The following is a 22,657-nucleotide window of genomic DNA, read 5'->3' as shown; positions in this document are numbered from 1 at the left end:
TAACTATGCGGATAGAGAAGAGGGCGCCTTACGACAGATTTGTCAAAAGTGTCAAATACTTTAGCATCGCTTATTATAACGTACGGAAGGTAAACGTAGATTTTTTTTCAACTGAAGCTTTAAATGTTTAAAGTTCATACTCATTTTGAAAGTCGAGCAATCGCCGTAGTTAGTTTCACCGGAGTAAGACTCGTACACAATTTTCAAATTTGGCGTTTCAATTAAAAAAACCCGGAATTATATAAATATTTTACACAATTGTAAACAATTTTTTTTTTCAAATAGCAACTAATAACGTGTTGCAAACACCACTATGTGTTAGACACATAGTGGTGTTTGGGTTAAGATATTCTGGCATCTTTATTTTAAATCTTTATTGTATTTAAGAAGTATAATATATGTCTTATATGAAATATTATGTTTTATTTTCATATAACATTAAAAAAAAAAAATGTGTACTAAAATATTTTTTTTGTAAGTGTGCTTATTTGTTTATATATAAATGTAATATGTTACTATATTGTTAGAATCAAATTCATAAAAACCTACCTCTTATATTCACTAACTTTTTAAATTATAGTGAAGATATATGTATCTTATATTATCATATTATCTTATAATATAAGATATATTTATATTATAAAAGCATAAAAAAAACAAATTAATCTCAACTAGTATCTTTCAAATCTCTCTCAAAGTTCTTTCTTAAAATATAATGAATTACTTTGAATTTTTTATTTTAATTTAACATTTTGGTCTTTCTTAAACGAAGTTAATTTTATTTGTATTCTTATCATTACTATTGTTATTAAATATAATAAATATTAATTAATATAATTATATACTCTTTATAATTATTACTATTGTTTCTGTTATTACAGTTACTATTGTTGTTTATGTTATTTTTACTATTAATATTATTATAGTTGTTATTGTTGTTGTTGACTAATAGAACGTTCAGTATGTTTATATCAAAATCAAACATAGTCCAATAAAAAAAAAAATGATTCAATTTTTTAAAAATATAAAGTTATCAATTTTCATTTTATATAGTATAAAATGTTACAATCTCCTATCACAGATGGTATTTATGACAAAAAAAAGTTTACAAATAGATGGCAGATCAAGTTTATTGCAATGATTTTATGTACAGCATTTTTATTTATTCTAAAAATTGTTGTAGGTTATTTGTGGAACTCTATGGCGTTAGTTGCAGATTCTTTTCACATGATAACTGATTTTGCTGCTTTAATTATTGGTTTTATTGCACTAAGAATTGCTAATAAAGAAAACAACAATGATTTTCGTTTTTCAGAGTTTACATTTGGATGGGTTCGAGTTGAAGTTCTTGGTGGCATGATAAACACTGTTTTTTTGTTAGCTTTATGCTTTTCAATTTTCATAACATCTTTGAAAAGATTTGTTCAACCAGAAGATGTAACTAATCCTAAACCTGTTCTTGCTGTTGGAATAGTTAGTTTAGTTGTAAACTTCGTTGGGTTGTTTTTGTTTGAAACAAGTGAAGAAGCTATTTTAAAAAAATTTTTTGCGAAGAAAAAAATAACAAAAGATTCATTAGAAAATGTTTCATTAATGAAAAAGAATAAAACTGATGAAAAAATAAAAAATGGTAATATAAAGTTTTTAAAAGTTTTTTTATAGCAAAATTTAAGTTTGTTTGTTTTTAATAACAAGGTAAGCTGTGACAATCAAAGAAAAAAATTCTGGAGAAATATTGATGATATTTTTAGGTTTTTTTATTTTGATTTCTATTTATATTTTAGTAATAAGTTATTATTTTAAAAAATTGGTTTTCTTTTATATATAACAGGGTTTTTTTCTTTTAATTCTGTTTTATTATAATAAATAATATTTGCAATAATCTATTTATATATTTTTTGTTTAAATACTTATAAACCGTTACATTCTTACTTACAATAAAGTTATAAAAACTATTTTTACAGTTAGACAGGTAACTTATGGCTAAACAATCAACTGGTTGAAGGGTTTCCAACTTTTTCATCAATAGTTGCAAAATGTTAAAGTGTAAATCACCAATATGCCTGTGTAGCATATTGGTGATTTTCACCATTATGCTAAACAGGCATATCTTATTTAACCATTGTTGCAATATTGATATGTTTTTATATCTTTAATATAAAAACATATAAATGTTGCAGGCAAACAAACCTGGAAATCTAATATTGTTAAGTTTGTTAAATTGCAACTCCTTATAGTGACTGTTAGTTTGTGCTTTTATTTATCTTTTTTCTTTTCTGAAAACATCAACATTTTAGAATTTTCTCTCTTTTTTCTTGATTAATATTTTGTAACACTTTAAATTTTCTGTTGCAAATAGTTGCAAATAATGTATTTTTGATTTTAGTAAGGGTTTTGAGTTTACTAACCAAACCAAGAAACTACTTGTTGTTCAAGGCATATAAAAGCCATCTTGTTTTTAATAATGTTTTTAATAAAGTTGTTTGCTATCATTTAAAAATAAAACTTGTGACTCTTGTCACTAATTAATGATGATCCAAAACATTATAATAATTAAAAAAATCCAATGTGTTACTTTTGTAAATAATTAGCAAAGCTAAATAATGACCCAAATCACAACATCTCCCCCAGCTTTACAAGAGCTAATAGATAATTGTGATACTTTCTGTTAAGAAGTCTATTAGATAGTTTTGGTCAGCACTGGTCATACTATTGTCAGCTTTGTTTGCCATCATCCAGAGGATTTATTTGAAAATTAGGACCTTCATTGAATTTAACATGTCAAATGTTTTAAATTCATTTATGTAGGTTTGAATAGCTTTGTAATTGTTATTACCTGTTAGATCTTCTTCTTTTTTGTCATTAACACATGTCCGATGACTTAAACTATATTTCAACCAAATAAAATACTTCCTTTCCCGGAAACCACTGAAATTCAAATGGGATTTTAATGTTGGTAAAAGATTTCAAAAAGGTGTGCAGTGTCTTGATGGAATGCTGTTGATTAAGAATACAGACATAGATATGCCACATTTTGCTCTTGCATTTGTTCTCATTACCGTCTGATGAACTTTTTCAACAATATCATTTCATGATGGTTTTCAACAGCTCAATTGATGAGTTTTGTTTCCTATTTTGACACCATGGTTTGCGTAATCTGTGATCTAAATAACTTGAATTTATCTTGGAGAAATCCAGAAGAGGGTGCAAATATTGACCATATTGTTTCTAATAATTGAACAACCATTGCTACACTTTTGTTGCTTAATGATTTTTATAACGTATATCTGCTCAGGCCACAATAAATACAGGTGAGATAAAGCAATGATTCAACACTACCACTAACAGCAAGATTTCCTTTATCCTACAGCATCACATTAGGACTAATCAAATTACATTCATCACATTTAGCTTATGAGTTCATCAGTAGTATTTTTAGTATTTGGCATCAATGTAACATGTACATTTATGTGATAATCCTTGACCAATTTTCAAAATATTCGAAGCTTTTATCAAATTAACATTTTGCATTGCCAAGCACATTTTACAGGTTTATCAAGAGTCAATTCAGATTTTAACCAACTGAGTATACTATGAGAATCACTTTTAATAGAAACATCACTTGGGTTCCATTTCAATGTCATATTCAAACCTTCAATATATGCATCTAATTTACCTACATTGATAAGCATTGCACCAGACTTGATTGGACCCTATGTTGCATTTTCTATTTTTTGGTCACCTTGTATTATCACAACTCTTTTTCCAGAAAACTTGCATCCATATCGTTAGAAATTTTAGTTTGACATTCCATAGACTTTTTGTTGGATAGCATTTTAAGACTTTATCTACAACTTCTTGCATCATTTCAATAACATACTTCATTCATTATAGGTTCATCCCATCCTACTCCGTTTGTACATCTTTTCATATAGCTGCATGCAAGTTTTAACATTCCAACAACTGGTAGATTAGCAAACAGATTACCACAATGAAAATTTATCTCTCATGGTAAGCAGAGTTTTAATAATAGGCATCTAGTGTCCTCTCTTCCAAAACATTTCCTTTGTTAATGGATTTACTGTGACTTCCAATCCTAATAAAAAAAATTGGGTTTTTGCCAAAATATTCAAGTGTTTTTGTGTGAAGACTATTTTTTTATATGTGCCACTAGCTTTTTTTCATTTTCATTGGTCGCTAGAGTGTCAGCAATGTATCCTCTTATTGATTTTTCAGGTGCAGAATTTTGTTGAACCACACATTGCAGTATTAAGCTCATCATCACTGGTGCTAAATTCAAACCAAAGCCTAGTGACATTTATGAATGATAGCTGGCTATGGCTAATGGTTTTTATGCACATGAATTTATAGGTATGCTCATATAAGGTCCATCCATTAATAACTTTTACTCATGGGTATTGATAGTTTAATCATTAATTTTATTCATCTTCATATATATCATAAATCCCCAATTCCTTAATGCATTGTTTATGAATATTTGTATCACTTGTGGAAGCTTTTAAATACATGTTAAGCTTGGGAAAATCAAGCGCAGGTTTTATCTTCTTTTTATTATCTTAAATAATGCACATCACTGGTAGTAGATCTTTAGCTTTTCTAAAATTTCATAGTCATCTTTAATAAGTGTGCCTTCTTTGATCCATTCATTTATTTCCTTGTTGAAAGCCTCACAATGTTGAGGTATGTTATACTGATTTGTTCTGTTTTTCATGTTGGTTTTTTTTATTTATTTCCAACTTACAATTCATTTTTGGCCATCAGAACAAGCTTTGCTCGTTCAATTTCAATTGTTGAAAAACAGGATGCTTATGGCAACTTAATCAAGGAATTACAGAATTTCAATTTTCTAGTGTCAATTTTTAGTCCATCGCACGTCTTTATTAAATCCATACCCACAATCATATCATATTTGTTCATTATTTCATCCACACTTAAAACCACCAAGCAACAATTTGCTGGGTGATATATTTTAACATTAATTTCTTCACACCAATTTATTCTGCCAATTGTTGCAACATCTACTACATGAATCACTTTAAAGTCAAACGGCAGTAACTTCTTGGTAATGATTTATTGCGAGCAACTAGTATACATAAGTGCTTTTATTTTTCTCACCTTTATTATTGTGTTGATAGTAGGTAGTATAGTTCTTGTATAAATACCTAATGAAAACTTCTCTTATTTGATTTTTTTTCCTGGTTTTGTTGATTATAGTTGTTAATTATGTTGTTTATAGCAGTCTTTTGTAGCTTGATTATGCAAGGATTTTTTTACCTAAAGAAGTACATTCATGTGCAAAGTGAGGCAAAGATTCACAGTTGCAACATCACTTGACTTTCTTCGTATATAACTTGTCATTTTATTTGCAGTTACCCGGAAACTTCTTCCTTAGCAGATAAACATTCTGCATCTTTTTTATGTACAACCACAAATGCAGTTTTGACGTAGTTGTTGAACCTCAGCGCATCTTCAAAGAATAATACACAGAATAGCACTATTATTAATTCTAATATTGAATTGGTCACCAAGTCAATCATCTCCCTCTAAGACAACATGCCATCATGAGCTACTCAAATCACTTGATGAGCAACCACATAAATAAATTCTTATTTACCACGATAAGTTTTCCAAACTCATATTGTGAAATTAATGATGATTTAATTATTTCCAGCATTTCCAATTTTGTCATTAATTCATTGTACAAGATGTCTTCTGGAACTTTTTCATTCTTCCATAGTTTTGTAAATTATATTGTTTATTATGAAGAAAGAGATCATCTGTCAAATGAATTAGTTTGGCTGTTATACTGCGGAAATAATAGACATGCTCAACTTCATACTGCGGAAATAATAGACATGCTCAATTAGCTTGTTGTTCAGCACATTTAAAAACCATCTCGTTTTTAATGTTTGCTTTTTGTTTATAAACAATATTGTCTTGTTACAAAAACATGTTCACTATATATATCACTTAAAAATACAACTTGTGAATCTTGTCACCAATTAATGATCATTATACAAAAATGTTATAATAATAAAAAAATACAACATTTGACTTTTGTCAATAGTTTGCAAAGCAAATTAATGCAAATTGAAATCACAACATTACTTTTCCAAATAGTTTGTTTCTAGATTTCATACCTAGAAAAAAGACATCAGTGTGTCCTCAAATTAGCTACTAGTAAAGTTAAAGTCATCAAAAAGTATGTCCTCTTATCATGTTTAACAGAGTTTGGATTGGGCTGTTAGAATTAATTTGTATCTATCCAAACCTATAACCCACAGCCAATATGCATTTTGTAGTCTCCAAAGGTGGTTATTTCAGTATGATGTCATCAGTAATAATTTATATGCGACTACATCTGAATAAGTCTTGATATATATATATATATATATATATATATATATATATATATATATATATATATATATATATATATATATATATATATATATATATATATATATATATATATATATATATATATACACGCGTAAGTGTATATATGTGAATAAAGAAAATATCATGAATAATATTGTATACTTGATAATATAAAGATATTTTCAGAGTGCTCAATAGATAAACTAGAGCTATATAGTATATGTTACTGTTACCCACAGTACTAGGAATTAGCTAAATATTTATGTTTATAATATGATATAATATTGCAACTCTAAGTTTCATGTTTTACTACAATCTTAAGGCAAGTAGTAAAAATTTAATTTTACTACTATTTGTTTTGTAGACGTTACAATTTATATTTGTATTTTAGATGTTATGGGACAGAAATTGTTTAGTAGTTAGGTTAATGTTATTATTAATTTGTTTTTAGTTAGCTAATAGCTGTGAAATAGTTATATGTTTGTGTGTGTATATATATACATATATGTATATATACACATAAAATTATTATTTATGCGAAAAATGCATGCTTAACTGCACATAAAATTAGTGATGATTAGTAAACGACCGGGGCTGGTATTTGACCTGGGCCAAAGAGGGGTTTATGGCTTGGGCTTTATAAATATTGGTGCATACTGATATGATATATAAAAATAAGTCAATATGCACAAATGTTTATGCGTTCCTCTCTGTAGAACTGGCCTTGGCCACATTCAAATACCATCCCTGGTACCATTTACTAGTGATGATGTCATACTGTTATAAGCATAAGTTAGATCTTCAGTACATACATCTTGGCCAGGAAGGAATTCAGAAACAAGCCTTTTTCTGACCACGCAAATAATATTTTATTTTGATGATAGTCTTTAACATTTTAAAAATCTGCTGAAATAAATGGTTTTTAATTACATTAAAAATAAATAACTTCGACATGTTTATCTTTACTAATGTTTTTATACTAGCAAAACGCTTTTAAATAAAGTAACTAATAATTTTAATTAAAGTTGTATAAATTTTATTTATATTGTTTAATTATATAAGATTTTTTTATAATAAATGAAATTATAATTTATATTTCATAAGCAACAACTTTAAACAACAACTTTCTTCTTGTGACAACTTTAAACAACGACTATCTCTTTAATTAACCTAATATAAGAATCATTAAAGTTAATACATTCAAAGTAAAGAAAGATTTTGTTGAAAAGAAAAAAATTTTGAAGAAAAAAGACAAACTTTTTTGAAAGTTGTTTAAATTAAATAACTTTGATCTTTACTTATATTATTACTAGTTTTATATTATTGAAACACATTTAAATAAAGTAACAAATCACTGCAAATGATTTTTTATATAAAGTTTTAATGAATATCATATATTTTTTATATTTTATATAAGTATGTATTTTTTATTAAAAATGTATTTAAATAAAAAAATTATATAAACTTTTTAAAGAAACATTTTAATTATTTTTTCTTTCGTTTACGTTGCTGCGAAGAATTGTTAAGAATCTTTTTTTTAATTTTTAAATGTGTATATTTATTAAAAAATCATTAGAGGTAAGTTGTTACTTTATTTAAAAGGGTTTTGTATAGTATTATATTATAAAAATATAATGATAATATAAAATATGATTTAATTTTTATATTTTTGATTATAGTGTTATTTAAGTTATTTTTTTTATGAAGATTTATTTGCTCTTTTGGGATGTTTTGTGAGTTTTTTTTTTAGTTTCTTTATAGTTGAGTTAAGATCATTTTTAAAATATATACAAATTTTCAAAACATTTTGACAGCCATGTCAAGTTTTCAAAATCAAATGGTATTTGCATGGTCATATTACAGCCTGAAAGTGCACATCTTCTTGGCCGAGCCTAATACATTGATTGTTGGGTAGGGTTTTGAAAGGCAGTATCTATGTATAAAGAACATATATTGTGACAAATGTTTTTTGTTTTTTCATAGTTAAAAAAAGTGTTTAGATGAAAGACTTCATTTCAATAAATACAGTGACCAAATATATTATTACTGACTCAACCTTAATTATAAGTTATAACTGTATATATATATAGTTGTATATATACAGTTATGCGTGTTTAGATAAGCAGTGTGACAATGGGTTTGGGATGGAGCAGCAATATTTTTTTTTTCATTCTTAATTTTTTTCTTTTTTCTTCTGAAAAAGCTGTACGCTTTAAAGATAAGCTGAACTAGCAAGCAATTGCTAATTTATATACGCTATAGTTAATATATATACATATATATATATCAAGCCTTGTTAAGAAGCTTTACGCAGCTCGCATTTTGCTTGTGAAATGGTGTTCAGCAGTTTTGCGTTACGCAAAAACTTTTATCTTTTAGAATATTTAAATTATCTTTTGATATCGTTTGTGGCGTTTATTCAGAAGAAATAAAGTCGTAAGTAAAAGCATTTAACCGCAATTGTAAACTAATAGATTTTTTTGTTAAAGAAACAGTTTGTTTAATATTTTTTTTGTTGTTGTTAAAAATTAGTTAAAGAAAATAAAGTGTTTTAAGTTTTGTCTTAAGGAATTAAATATATCAATTCTTTTAAATATATAAATTATTTTTTGTCGTAGTCATAAAATATTTTTTGTCATAAATTATTTTTTGTCAGTTTAAAAAATGCACGATTTATTTTGTAAATATTTTATTAGTAAGATATTTTATTTTAAGTTTATTGTCAATTCAATAACATAAAGTTTTAATGGCGTTTGTTTAATTTATGAAAATAAACTATGATCACGAATATGTTATCGGAAACTGATAAAACTCTTTATTGTTTAAAAACACTATTAAAAAGAGTTCACAAAATAAATAAGAAAAAATTTATTAACAGTTAATAAAATAATCAAAAACCAACTGTAAAATTATAAGAAAATAAACAAATATTATGTTACCTTTTATTAAAAAAATATTTTTTTCAAAATAAAATTTAGTTCATATTTGAAAAAAATGATGAAAATGATTTTTCAAATAAGAACTAAGATTTTATTTGTAACTTTTGTTATAATGAGAAAAATAAAAACTGTCTGTATGACTTTTAACGCGTTAATAAAATAACTTTAATTATAATGCGGTACTTGAAAATACGCTAGTAACGCAATATAACTTCTAACGATGCCAAATATATTTGCGGAGTAACAAGGCCTGTATATATATATATATATATATATATATATATATATATATATATATATATATATATATATATATATATATATATATATATATATATATATATATATATCTATATATATATATATATATATATATATATATATATATATATATATATTAATATAAATTATGTTAGTGTATTTTGCAAATAAAGTGCTCAATGTTCTTAAAGAACAGAGCAATAATAAATTAGTAAAAAAACACTTATCTAACTTTTATCTTTGGAATGGGTATTGTTTTTTTACTAATTTATTATTGCTCTGTTCTTTAAGAACATTGAGCACTCTATTTGTAAAATACACTAACATAATTTAGAAATTAATTCAAATTTTTTATTTAATAAATTTTCTTGATTTAAATGAGTAATTATTTCAAATTTTTTTTGAAATAATTACTTATTTAAATCAAGAAAATTTATTAAATAAAAAATCTGACTTTATTTCTAAATATAGGCACGAAAATAAATACCTCTTAAAAAATTATAAAAACAAATGACCAAATTAAACTATCCCTATTCCAAAGAAAATTATTTAATAATTACTTTCTGTAAAAAAAAAAGTATAGTAATTAAAAAATTTTTTAAAATAATTTATAACTTCCTGTAAAATATTTTTTTCTATAAATTGAATTTTTTTTGAGATTTAGTAACTCTTCCTCATAATCCAGCAATGGTGAAACTTAGACTGGAAGATAAAAGTTAGATAAGTGTTTTTTTACAAATTTATATATATATATATATATATATATATATATATATATATATATATATATATATGTATATATATATATATATATGTATATATATATATATATATATATATATATATGTATATATATATATATATCTATTTATATATAAAATTTAAATGACATCTTTAATAGTATGTTTAATATAAATATAAGCATTAAAACATCATACACGATATCATACTATTTATTTCTTTTTTTACGTAATATTTTGGCTTATATAGCAAGAGCCATTATCAAACTAATGAAACTGTTAAAAAAAAGACAAAAAGTTAAATAAAGAAACATATAGTAAAATATATCCTTCAGATGCAATTCCGATGTTTGTATAGTTGTATTAAAGCACATAAAAGTGAAAAATGTTATCCAATGTGAACAATTTGAACAATTGGCACATCCCCTCATAAACTTTTGCAGCATTGTGTTGATTCAACACAACAAACTTTAAAAAAATGAATGTCTTATAAAAACTTATAAACGTTATTTTGATAATAGACATGCTCGATGTACTAGTTTTGATGACACAAGTTCTTTTTTAACACTTAAATTCACAAGATAAATCTACACCAATATAAGGGCAAATATGAAAATGCTTAACGCCAGTTAAATTTTTTAGATGTTTGTTTTTCAAAACCAATCATTCCCTTCACAAGTATGAGTTTTCCATACACATCAAGTATGCAATAACAAATTTACTTATAAAACTGAAATCATCTATTTTACTAAGTATTGCAGTTAGTATTTTTAAAGTTTTTTAGCTAGAGCATATAATATTTGTTCAGAACATAACATTCAAGATGAAATCAATTTTCTTATTAAGATTTTTACTAAAAATGGGATGATTCCACAAATCCATCTTATTCTCAAAAATCTTGTTATTTTACTGTGGGTCTCAAGATTAAGCCTAGTTCTTCGAAGAGAATTTCATAAAGTTGGTGTTAAAGCAGTCTTGCATTTTGGTGATCCCTTAATCAATATATTTTGCAGTAATAAGTCTAAACAAATAGTCATCTAGGATTGTACCAGCTTGGTTGTGCATGTGGTGCATGTTATATTGGTGAAATGAGAAAAAAGATTTCCACACAAATTCAAGAGCATAAAAGTAATGTTACAGAAGCCAATTGTATTGCATCTGGAATAGTGGAACAAACAAAACATTGTAATGATAGAATAAACTGGAAGAACCCTTAAATGCTTTCTTTTGTTTCAAACAGTTACACAAGAAAAATTTGTTAGGCCATTGAAAGATAACATGTGCAATGTTTAAAATCTAGAGAAAACGTCTTAAATCGTGGCAGTGGTTATTTGATGATGACTTACCATTGGAAACAACTTTGTAAAATTAAAAAATGTTAAATATCTGACGTTGAAATCGTTTTTTTCCAAACGGTTAAATTAGTTTGATAATGGCTCTCACTATATGAGCTGAAATATCATGTTAAAAATTAAATAAAAATTGTATGATACTGTATATATAAATATATATATATATATATATATATATATATATATATATATATATATATATATATATATATATATATATATATATATATATATATATATATATGTATATCTATTAGGGTGATTCATATTTGACAAATTTTTGAAAATCAAGTTGGTCCTACCTGGAATGGATGACCACCAATATAAAAATAATTTTAAGCCTGAAAATTTTAATGCCACATGACTTTAGAGGTCCCCGTCAGTCAAATTTGTATATTAAAACATAGCAAACTTCAGGGGTCTAGCGGGGACCTTTAAAATCAATACGGAAAGCCAACTTTTCTTCTATATGGTATATTTTGGACTACTTATTTATAATAGGGTAGGACCAAAAAGAAATATGATGGTATTTATTCCACATGATGTGGCGAAAGTGGCGAAAAAACCAGTTTTTTTACATAAAATGATGCATTACTATGTATAACTGACACTGGTTTATTCTTCATATGTAGGTCGAATTTTGAAAATTAATATTAAAACTAAGCATTAATAATGTTTATATAGAAGGGGCATGTCAATAGCTACCCGCCCCCCTCACCCTATTGTTGGAGATTTATAACCCTCTATCCCTTCTTGGTTGGAAGGGGGGGGGGGGCGAAGTTGTTTAAACTTTATTATAAATCATATTATTTAAAGTTACTTTATTTTCTTTAGCAAAAAAAAACATCATTTGGCAATATAAATATTAAAATCATGATATGTAAATCTAATATAATATATTGCAATGCTTAAATATAGATATAAATCATTTTATTTTTTTATCTGCTTTCCTATTGCTTCATACACTAGCTGCACTGTTCCTTGGTTTCTGACCCACGGAGGTGATTTCGTCTTTGCACAGCTAGTATAAGTTCTTGACAATCATCCTCATTGTGAACATTGTTCACAAACTCTAATACAAGTTTTACAGCCCTTTCAAAACAATCGTTCACTACTTCAAGTTTACTTACAAAATTGGAGAATGTTTTGAACTGGTCAACCTAGCACCACATAGGAGCAGGGCAGTTTAACCAAAGTTTGTTCTCCATTCTTGTCAGGTTTAATAAACTGAAGATGAACCAAGGCTTCTCTCCAATTAATGGAGCAAGTCCTGGTGGCACTTCTTGTTTAAATTTTAACTCATTTATCAAGACTTCTCTGAATGGTGAAAATGATCAGAAACTGGTTTGGAGAGTAATGTTTATGCGATGTTTTCTTTCTCCACATCAGGAAGGGTAGGGTCTAGGAGAGCAAGTGGAACCAAAGTTTCATCTAAGTGCCAGGTGTGTCTTTTCATTGACATCATTGTACTTTCAATTCCGTTTAGAACTCTCTTGGAAACAGAGTCACGTTTCTCTACATATTCTTTGCACTGCGCCATTTGCCAATAGGCTTTTACATCCTGAAATGATTCCGCTGAGGGCAATGAGGTTCTCAGACACCAGACACATTAGAAAATCGAGATAAATTCTGCCATTGTCTTCAACTCTTTATTTTGGGCAGCAGTCAAATCATAGGGCAGATGTGTACTCAATATCTGAATCTTCAAGTAGTAAATGGCTTTTGACATGAACCTAGCATGAGAAACACAGCCTGGAACTCGAACTTTAAAAAATATTTTAGGATACAGATAGATCAGGGTAAGTTCCAATTACTCCCTATAATCCCCTCTTGGAAATATGTCAGTATTTAATGCACCTTTGCAAAACTGGATAGTTTCCTCAATCTGGGTTGCCAAGAAAGTATTGCTGATGGAATTGGTATCAAACCTTATTAAATTGGAAGAATCAACAGTTTCCTTGATGTCATTCCAGTTTGTCTGAAACCGTTTGAAGATTAAATTCTCTGGAGCTGCTGTTTTGCCTGAGATAATTTGCTCCCAGAAATGTTTGAGATTAAGTTCATATATATGCCTCCTGCAGGCAAGCTCTTATAAAATAGATTCCTGTCTTTGACTGAACCTAATATTGGTTCCTGAATGTCTTCCAGTTCTTGAGGCAGTTGTGTCAAAACATAGTCCCTTCACATCGTCATGTATTCCATAATCTTCCAGTACATTATACAAAGCTTCATACTGAGCAGCTCCAGTCCCATGTTCCATTGCTGGAATTCCAAGAAGCCTAATGTCTCCATCAATATTAGCTGAAACAGCAAACCTGTCTCTTTTTTCTTTTTTCCCATTAGTAATATCTTCCATAATTTTTCCATCAAAATAAGCTATTATGGGAAAAAGTGCTTTCTCAGCAGCTTTTTTAACCCCTATTCTGAGTTTTACAGAATTTTGCTGGATGGTTTTCTTTTGTGCCCGCCAAATAGTAGATTGAGAAAAGTTTTCAATATTTCCACCTAAACTAACAACCAAATCTGTACACACATGCAGCAAATCTCTGAAGGAAATATTTACGGAAACTGAAGTCATGACAATATCTTTTACAAAATCCTTGGCTAACTGTGGCGTGTCATTACTTGGACCTGGCTGATCGAAATCAAACGAACAATCTGAGTCTATGCTGGTATTTATATCACTGGTTTCTGAGGAAAACTGTAGCTCTGTAGTAAAATCATCTCTCTGAGAAAACTGTTCAACACTGTGTACTAACTGTAGATGTTTCAATCTTCTTTGTTCTCTCTTCTTAATTCTCCAGTTATAAAGTTTGTCTTTTTTACCCAGAGTCATTTTATGACTGGTCTTTTGATCTCTCAAAAGTTTCATATCGGTACAATACGATTCCTTATTAAGACAAGTCTTCTTTAGAATATCTTCGATATTTGGTTTAGCAATCCAGAAAACCTCCTTTCCTTTTTTTTTGAAATCTTTTCTTGCTTTTCCTGCTTCTTTTGAGTTCTTACACTTACTTTTCTTTAAATTCTCCCAGCTTAATAATATATATAACAGGTTTAGAAAATATTATATTATCCAAATTTTGTGGTGTTTATGGTAACCTGTCCCTTTAATATGAATTAAATTTTGTTTGACCTACTTTATAAATGGGTCAGTGAGTATCCCATTCTTGTATCCTCCGTCTATCCATGGTTTCTTAACTGTGAACATAATGCAGTTTTTAGGACAGCTACCAAGACCAGAACACTTTGCTGTTTGACAACCAATGGTACAAGCAATCAGCTTTTTTGTTGGAGTTATTTTGTCTCCAGATCGTCTAAACTAAAAGTAGAGAATAATGTCTGTATTTGTTGAAAACATTATTTCTGGAAGATTTTCTTTAAGATTCAAAAAAATATGCTCTTGTTTTAAGTCTTGTCGATCTTGGCATCTTGGTTTCTAAACAGTTATTTGATTAAAGAAAACAATTGATATTCATTCTTTGTTTAAGTCATATGTATTTTACAATAATAATTTTGTATTTAACCGCTGATAGTATACCATTTATAGATTGTTATGGATACACCACATACACACACAGAATGTAAAATTACAACAATATGTCTTTCGCAAATACGACAATATGTTAGTTTATAAAACCGCGGAAACGAATAAATATTCCAAAATATTTAGGAATCAAAATGTTATCATAATTTAATGTTTATATTGTCTTTTTTTCTAAAGAAAATAAAGTAATTTTAAATAATATGATTTATAAAATCATATTATTTAAAAAATCATATTATAAAATCCCCCTTTCAACAAAGAACGGAAAGAGGGGGTATAAATCTCCAATAATAGGGTAAGGGGGGCAGGTAGCTATTGACATGCCCCTTTCTATATAAACATTATTAAGGCTTAGTTCTAATATTAATTTTCAAAATTTGGCCTAAATATGAAGAATAAACCAGCGTCAGTTATACATAGTAATGCGTCATTTTATGTAAAAAAAACGGTTTTTTCGCCACTTTCTCCACATCGTGTGGTATAAATACCATCATATTTCTTTCTGGTCTTACCCTATTATAAATAAGTAATCCAAAATATACCATATAGAAGAAAAGTTGGCTTTCCGTGTTGATTTTAAAGGTCCCCGCCAGGCCCCTAAAGTTTGCTATGTTTTTATACACAAATTTGACTGGCGGGGACCTCTAAAGTCACGTGACTTTAAAATTTTGGGGCTTAAAATTATTTTTATATTGGTGGTCAACCATTTCAGGTAGGACCAACCTGATTTTCAAAAATTTGTCAAATATGAATCACCCCAATATATATACATATATATATATATATATGTGTGTGTATATATATATATGTGTGTGTGTATATATATATATATATATATATATATATATATATATATATATATATATATATATATATATATATATACATATATATATATATATATATATATATATATATATATATATATATATATATATATATATATATATACATATATACATATATATATCTAATACTTAAGACACAATTGATGACATCAGTAATATAGCAATATTATAGCATATTATCTGTGCACTTAGTTAAAAATAACTTTTAAGTTTGTTTTGTTTAACTGTAGAAAGTGTTCAAAGCAAAGAACCAACATGGGCTACAGAATATCAGTCTCCTCACACACTAAACATAAGAGGCGTTTATTTACATATTCTTGAACATTTTCTTTCTTCGCTTATTGTCATTATTTCAGCAATATTTGTAAATTCCAAACATTCTTTTACAAAGTATATTGATCCAATTTTTACTGTTATGCTAGTTTTTTTAATTCTTTATTCAACCATTCCACTCTTTCGTGAGACTTTGATTTTATTTATGCAATCTGTGCCTGCCAATCTAAAGGTTAAAGATTTGGAAGAGCGGCTAATGAATAAAATTTGCAGTGTTTTATCAATCCATGAGTTTCACGTCTGGGCTTTAGGTGATGGGCAAGTTGTAGGTTAGTACATTATTTCAGAGATGTGAAGTTCTAAAAATGACTTCAATTTTGAATCACAGAGTTACTGTTTCCGGTCTTTGGTTTAAGGAGCTTCAAAAATGTTGTCAAGCATGTACTACATTTGGATTACAGGGTATTAAATACAGCATATTTAAACTCTTGAAACCTAGCCCTCAAAATTTGCTTTAATAAAAGGAAATTGCAGTAACTTTTGCATTGGTATATATACACACACATATGTTATTAATTTTATATCATCGTATATTTTAAGTCTGAATTAAGTATATATTTCTATATATATATATATATATATATATATATATATATATATATATATATATATATATATATATATATATATATATATATATATATATATATATATATATATAAACATATATATGTAAGTTATGATTCAGTGTATAGTTTTTTATTTTTTGAGGCAAATATACATTTTATTCTGCATATTGGCTCCAAGAAGAAACTTATTTGAGGCTTTTTTAGGCAACAGGTGACTTTTAAAAGATGTCTGTTGCCTAAAAATTAGTAGTGGTGAGTGAAAGAGTGATATTGTTTTGTAAAATGAATATCAAATATCTAAAAATGCAGCAATAATCAGAAATCGAGTTATACAATTTTTATAATTGGGTCAAATCATTATGTTTCAACCAATGGCCTGTGGGTCACCATCTTTGATTTTCCTGATTTTTACATATTGTTATGTGCATTATGTAGATAGGTTAAATTTGAAATTTCAGACTTCCAAGTACAACGGTTCAGAAGTACCAGGTTCCAAGTACAACGGTTCCAAGTACAACGGTTCAGAAGTACCGGTTCCAAGTACATTGGTTCAGAAATTATAGCTTAGAAACATGACACGAATTTTCAGCCTTTTTGAGATGCTTGTAAATTTTTCTAACACTTTGTTTTGATCTAAGATTAACAGTATATAAGACCATTAGACCCAACTATCTGAAAATGTAAACGTTATAAACTTATTAAATCCACACCAAAAATGCCAGCATTTTTAAATAACCCTATTTTTCAATCATCAACGGTTGAATGTGTTACTAGAAACCAGTGCCTCTCTAATCTTCCAACTGGGCTATGTGAAGGGTGCAATTATAAGTCGTTTCTTAATAAAAAGAAAGATATGGTTGGTTGCCCTCTCCTTGATCTGGTCTTTCTAGTAGATAGGGGCACAAATAAAGGAGGCAGTAACTTTTTAGAGACCTTCATTATGGTTCAAATGAAGGTCTCTAAATTAATTTAGATATTTAGATACTTAATATCTAAATATCTAAATTAATTTCAAAATGAAACCATTATTTCTTTAAATTCTATGTTATTATAGGTAATCAGTGGTCTGGATTCCCCCCCCCCCCTTCCTCCCCCACACTCAGTCAGGTTAGTGGGAGAGGGTTTGGGGTGGCACCAATCAAAGGGCGAAGGGGGGCAACCAACTTACAAGGATACAAGCATTTATTTTCTAGCATGAAACATACATGATTCATTTTCTAATGAATATACATTTAAGGCCATTAGATCTTTATTGCATTTTCTCACCATATGATTTAAATTTTGATAGTGACTATCAAAAATGTGTGCTAGATTTTCCAACAAATAGACAATGTTATGGCCTTCAAAGGGAATTAACAAAAGTTAATTAAATTACTGGTGATGGTGACCCACAGGCCATTGGTTGAAATATACTGATTTGACCCAACTATTAAAGTTTTTCAAAAAGCATAAACAAAAGTAACAAATTTTTAATTTATTTTTTAGTGGTAAATAAAATTTAATAAGTGATAAATTACTAAGATTTGGTGCTTAAAAAAGATTTTTGGTTAATGACTCTGTAAAATACCTTTATTTATAATGTATCATATATATTATAATAATTTTTTTAATTGATAAAAGTTAATAACCTTTAAATTTAATTGAAATTAAATTTGGAAGTTATTAACTTTTATCAATTAAATTTGTTTCCAAATTTAATTGAAAGCCCAAAGTTTAAAGTTATTTCAAAGTTATTTCAAGTCAAAGTTGAAGTCAACTTTGCCTTTCAGTATATTTTGAAATCTGAATTTTAAAAAATATTTACCAGTAACTGTATGGTTAGTATAGTTACAACCCGCTCTCAACCTTATAACTTCAAAATACAAGCCTTGACAAATGAGATTGTAGAGACAAACACAAATGAGTTTGTAGAAGAGTAAAATTATTTCTTGCAGACAATCTTTTTAATGGACCTTTAATAATTCTTATGTTGCATTAGAAATCTAATATTCTGAGCTTGGAGTCCAAAAGTCTGTCAAAATGTCCTAATATTTCTTTTCGATCTAGTCCATTAGTCTCAAGTTTTTGAAGCTCTTGAATAACCAAGATCAAAAATAAACTGTGATTTTATGACTTTCAAAACCAGGGTCGTTTTAAGGGCTTCACACACCTGCATTATATACTAGTAGTTTATAAGTCAAAATTTTTGAATGAGCATTTTGTATTTTGTATTTTATAACCCTGTCAAGACCTATCAAAAATCTTTATGAATGGGTCTTTAGGGAGTAAAAAGTTAATAAAAAATAATTTTTAAAAATTCTTGTGCTATATCATAATACAGCTTCAGCACACATTTTGTTTGAAAAACCTGAAGAGTACGAGTCCAGCCGCCAAGCAGTGAAAACATTTTTTTTAAATGAAGGGATCACCTGTATGACGTTTCAGCCAGAGTTTCTGCCTGTCGACACTGTAATAAGTTCTGATATTCTCAAGCAGTGTTTTAACAAATGTAACAAAGAAAAATGTTTAGAATCAATGTGCTGTGACACTATGAATAATGCTAACCCTAATTGCTCAAGTGTATCAAGCAAAACTGTTGAAACAGATACACAAGGAAATGATATATCTGTGCGTATTGCAAGCAGTTCTTCTAAGACAGATTTTCATCTCCCAAATGAAAATAATATTTTAAATTAAAAACAAGTTGTTTTGTAGAAAACTTTTTCATTCAAATTTTTTTTTGTTTTGTTTCACAGGTGTATGTTACTTGGTGAGGTTAAAAAAATTCTTTTAGAATGTTATTACATTTGGTTTTTACTTCTTTTCATTTTTCTTTCTAATATACTAACAATATATTTTATTTGAGTATAAATTTATTAGCTCAAATAGCAGTTTTATTTTTTTAATTAATTTTTATTTTAGTTTACAAATTTTAATGTTTGAAATATTTGCATATTGCATTTGCATTTGTATATTTGTATATCTTTTTTATGTAAAGAACATTTGAAAATTTTTGAAGAATTTTACATTTTTAACATTTTTTATTATGTTCTTCAACTTCATTTTTATAATAAATGCTTGTAATATAGTAAAGTAATTGCTTGGCCAGTATTTTTTCTACTTTTTTGTTTCTTTTGCAAAAGTAAAATATTTAATGCTCTGTGAAGTAATTTTGATTTATATTTAAAAATTTGACCAACATTAAACAACAATGAAATGTTTTTTGATATATATTTATATGTTAATAAATATTTTAAACAAGCAATTGTCATTAAATATTTTAAAAAAGCCATTGTAATTAATTATTGAAGAAGATATTTAGATGACGATGAGGTGGTTTTTCAAATATTTATGTCACAATAGTATTTACTTATAGTATTTTTCAAATAAAATAATAATATAAAATTTACAATAATAATAATAATAATAATAATTTTTGTTGTTATTGTTCTAACAATAGATAAGTTTAAAAAAGAAAATTATGAAAAGATGTTTTCTTTTTTCTTTTTTAAGTGAAATAATAAAAGTTATTATAAAAATAGGTAATTAGGTAATATTTTTAAATCATAGACACGTTAAAGCAAAATAATTTTTGTAACAATTATTTACAAAAATAATATTAATAGAATATGGCAAAAGATCAATTTCTTCGAAGTATTTTTCCTACTGCAGAGGTTGGTTTTGCATCATCAAGGTGAGTTCCTAATGAGTAATAAGCACAATTCTTTTTATAAATATTAAACTACAGTTGTCATAATTAACAAACATTTTATGTAAGTTATAAAAATTATTTTATAAAAAAAAACTTTAAGAAAAAAAATTATAATCAAAAAATTTTGTAAGAATGAAAATTTTTCTTTTTTAGTTTTAAAATGTCATTTTCTAGGTAGTAAAATCTATAATAATTTTTTCATAAAATTATTAAAAATTTATGATTATATTTTGAATTTTTACATAATTTTACTTCTTTTGAATATTTTTTTAAAATAGTATTAGGGACCAGTCTGATGTTTAAGGAAGTCTTAGGTTTTATGCCACTCACTATTATGTTTTTCTATTTACATTTCTTTTAGTTTATCGCATAAAAGTTCAATAGGAGAGATATTTGGTGATTGGGAGAATTTTTATATCATATATTTATATTTTTATATTGGGAGAATTATTATATCAAGTATTTTTTATAAGTATCATTCTCTTACTCACTCAAGTAATTCCCTACAAAGTTTTGAAGAATGCTTTGTCATTATTTATCATCATTATCTTTTTAAAAAATAAATGGCTTTCCAATAATGGATGATCAACTTCCTGAAAGTATGACATGACTTTTTAAAATGTTTAAATACACTTCTTTCATCATTTTTCTCTTTATTTTTACAATGTCATCTGTAGTATTTCCACCAAAACAGCCCCAAACCATAACAACACACATTCTTTTATTATGCATTGATCAACTTTTCTTCAAACAAACTATCTTCTGTTGGAACCAAAGATTTGAAACTACAAATTGTTGGTCCAAAGCACACAATTCCAGTCATTAATGGTTCATTTTTTGTGTAGTTTTGCCCACTTCACACTTCTTTTTGTTTTGAAAGGAAAAGAAAGGTTTCTTTGCATCTATTCTGCCACCAAGCCCTGCTTCAATCAATAGTCTCTTCACTGTTGTAACAGGCACTTCGAGCTCCTGGAGAACAATTCAAAGTATAGGTTAATTCTGGAGCTGTTAATGATGCATTTCTTTTACTAGTGATTGTAATTATTCTGTTTTTGCCCAAATTGTAATTTGATAGAGTCTTGATCTTATTTGATTGACTGGGCTTCCAGTTTCTTTTTTCTTTTTTATAATTACAAAAACTATTGAACTTTAAATCATGAATTTTTTTGCTGTTTGACCCATAAAATATTTTTTCTTTCCACAATGTGAATTATGCACATTGTTTTTCTACAGTCAACTCTCATTTTCTTATATAATCTTCACAAAAAAATAAAACTTGATAGTTGTATGATTTATAAACAATTATAATAAAAATCGGACTTAATTGTGTGATTATCAAAACTGCACACTTGTATAAATAAGCGCTAAGCCCTAATTCAACCAATTTAAACACGTCATTTGTTAACTTCATAACTTTTAAAGTATTTAAATCAAAATACTTTTATATCACCTAAATGATTTAATAACGCTAAAATTAAAACTAAAAAATTATTAAATTAAAGCATTATATTAAAAAGTTGGTGTCATTCATAGTACAGTACATTTACGGTAGACAGGTAGCAGGGCTTAAGAAGTGTTACACAGCTCATATTTTACATATGAAATGGCGATTTGTGTGTGCATTCAGCAGTTTTATATAATGCAAAAACTTTGATTTATTGGAGTATTTAAATTATTGTTTATTTGATGTTCATACAGAAAATATCTTAAAAAAGCTTTAATAAGTTGTGCTGTGTGGTAGGGAGCTTTATCTTGCATAAAAATAAATGGTTCCTTATTAAAAATTCATTCTCTAAGCTAAATCTTCTAGGACTTCTTTATATTGATCTTACCTCGTTATACTATTTACCATGTACAGGCGTTTTGTACCTTTGCCACTGATGACTGATCAGATAACCATTTTTGTAGGATACTTAACAGCCTTAATGGCGCAGTCAGGATAAAACTTTTCTCCAAGGCAATGATGCACAAACAA

The 22,657-nt window shown here is 27.2% G+C and overlaps 2 protein-coding genes across 4 annotated transcripts in view; both read left to right on the top strand.

Annotated features, from left to right (window-relative positions):
* The first annotated feature begins 946 nt into the window (after positions 1-946).
* LOC100205633 (uncharacterized) lies at positions 947-20,299 on the top strand. Of its 3 annotated transcripts, none has more exons than XM_065817591.1 (4): positions 947-1,630; positions 10,261-10,317; positions 16,320-16,691; positions 19,312-20,299. In XM_065817591.1, the coding sequence occupies exons 1-4, from the start codon at positions 1,060-1,062 to the stop codon at positions 19,665-19,667; spliced, it is 1,356 nt and encodes a 451-aa protein (XP_065673663.1). In that variant the 5' UTR covers positions 947-1,059; the 3' UTR covers positions 19,668-20,299. The 3 variants fall into 3 exon arrangements, with proteins under 3 accessions (XP_065673663.1, XP_065673664.1, XP_065673665.1); XM_065817592.1 differs by having other exon boundaries at positions 1,026-1,630; positions 10,267-10,317; XM_065817593.1 differs by lacking the exon at positions 10,261-10,317 and having other exon boundaries at positions 1,026-1,630.
* Positions 20,300-20,484: 185 nt separating this feature from the next.
* Positions 20,485-22,657, top strand: part of LOC100209144 (E3 ubiquitin-protein ligase RNF123) — a 76,696-nt gene continuing 74,523 nt past the window's right edge. Inside the window, exon 1 of the mRNA XM_065817589.1 lies at positions 20,485-20,664. Within this exon, the coding sequence (XP_065673661.1) occupies positions 20,600-20,664 (65 nt within the window). The 5' untranslated portion in view covers positions 20,485-20,599. The remainder of the gene's footprint in view (positions 20,665-22,657) is intronic.

Source organism: Hydra vulgaris, chromosome 14 (genome assembly GCF_038396675.1).
Source record: "Hydra vulgaris chromosome 14, alternate assembly HydraT2T_AEP".
NCBI classification, from domain to species: domain Eukaryota; kingdom Metazoa; phylum Cnidaria; class Hydrozoa; order Anthoathecata; family Hydridae; genus Hydra; species Hydra vulgaris.
The sequence above is the reverse complement of the archived record's forward strand: the minus strand, read 5'-3'. Positions and strand labels throughout refer to the sequence as shown.

Coding starts and splice junctions, on each gene's coding strand:
- LOC100205633 (XM_065817591.1), top strand. CDS start 1,060: ATGTTACAATCTCCTATCACAGATGGTATTTATGACAAAAAAAAGTTT. Junction 10,318..16,319: donor ACTTAGACTGGAAGATAAAA/GTTAGATAAGTG, acceptor GTTTAACTGTAG/AAAGTGTTCAAAGCAAAGAA. Junction 16,692..19,311: donor AGGTGATGGGCAAGTTGTAG/GTTAGTACATTA, acceptor ATCATAATACAG/CTTCAGCACACATTTTGTTT.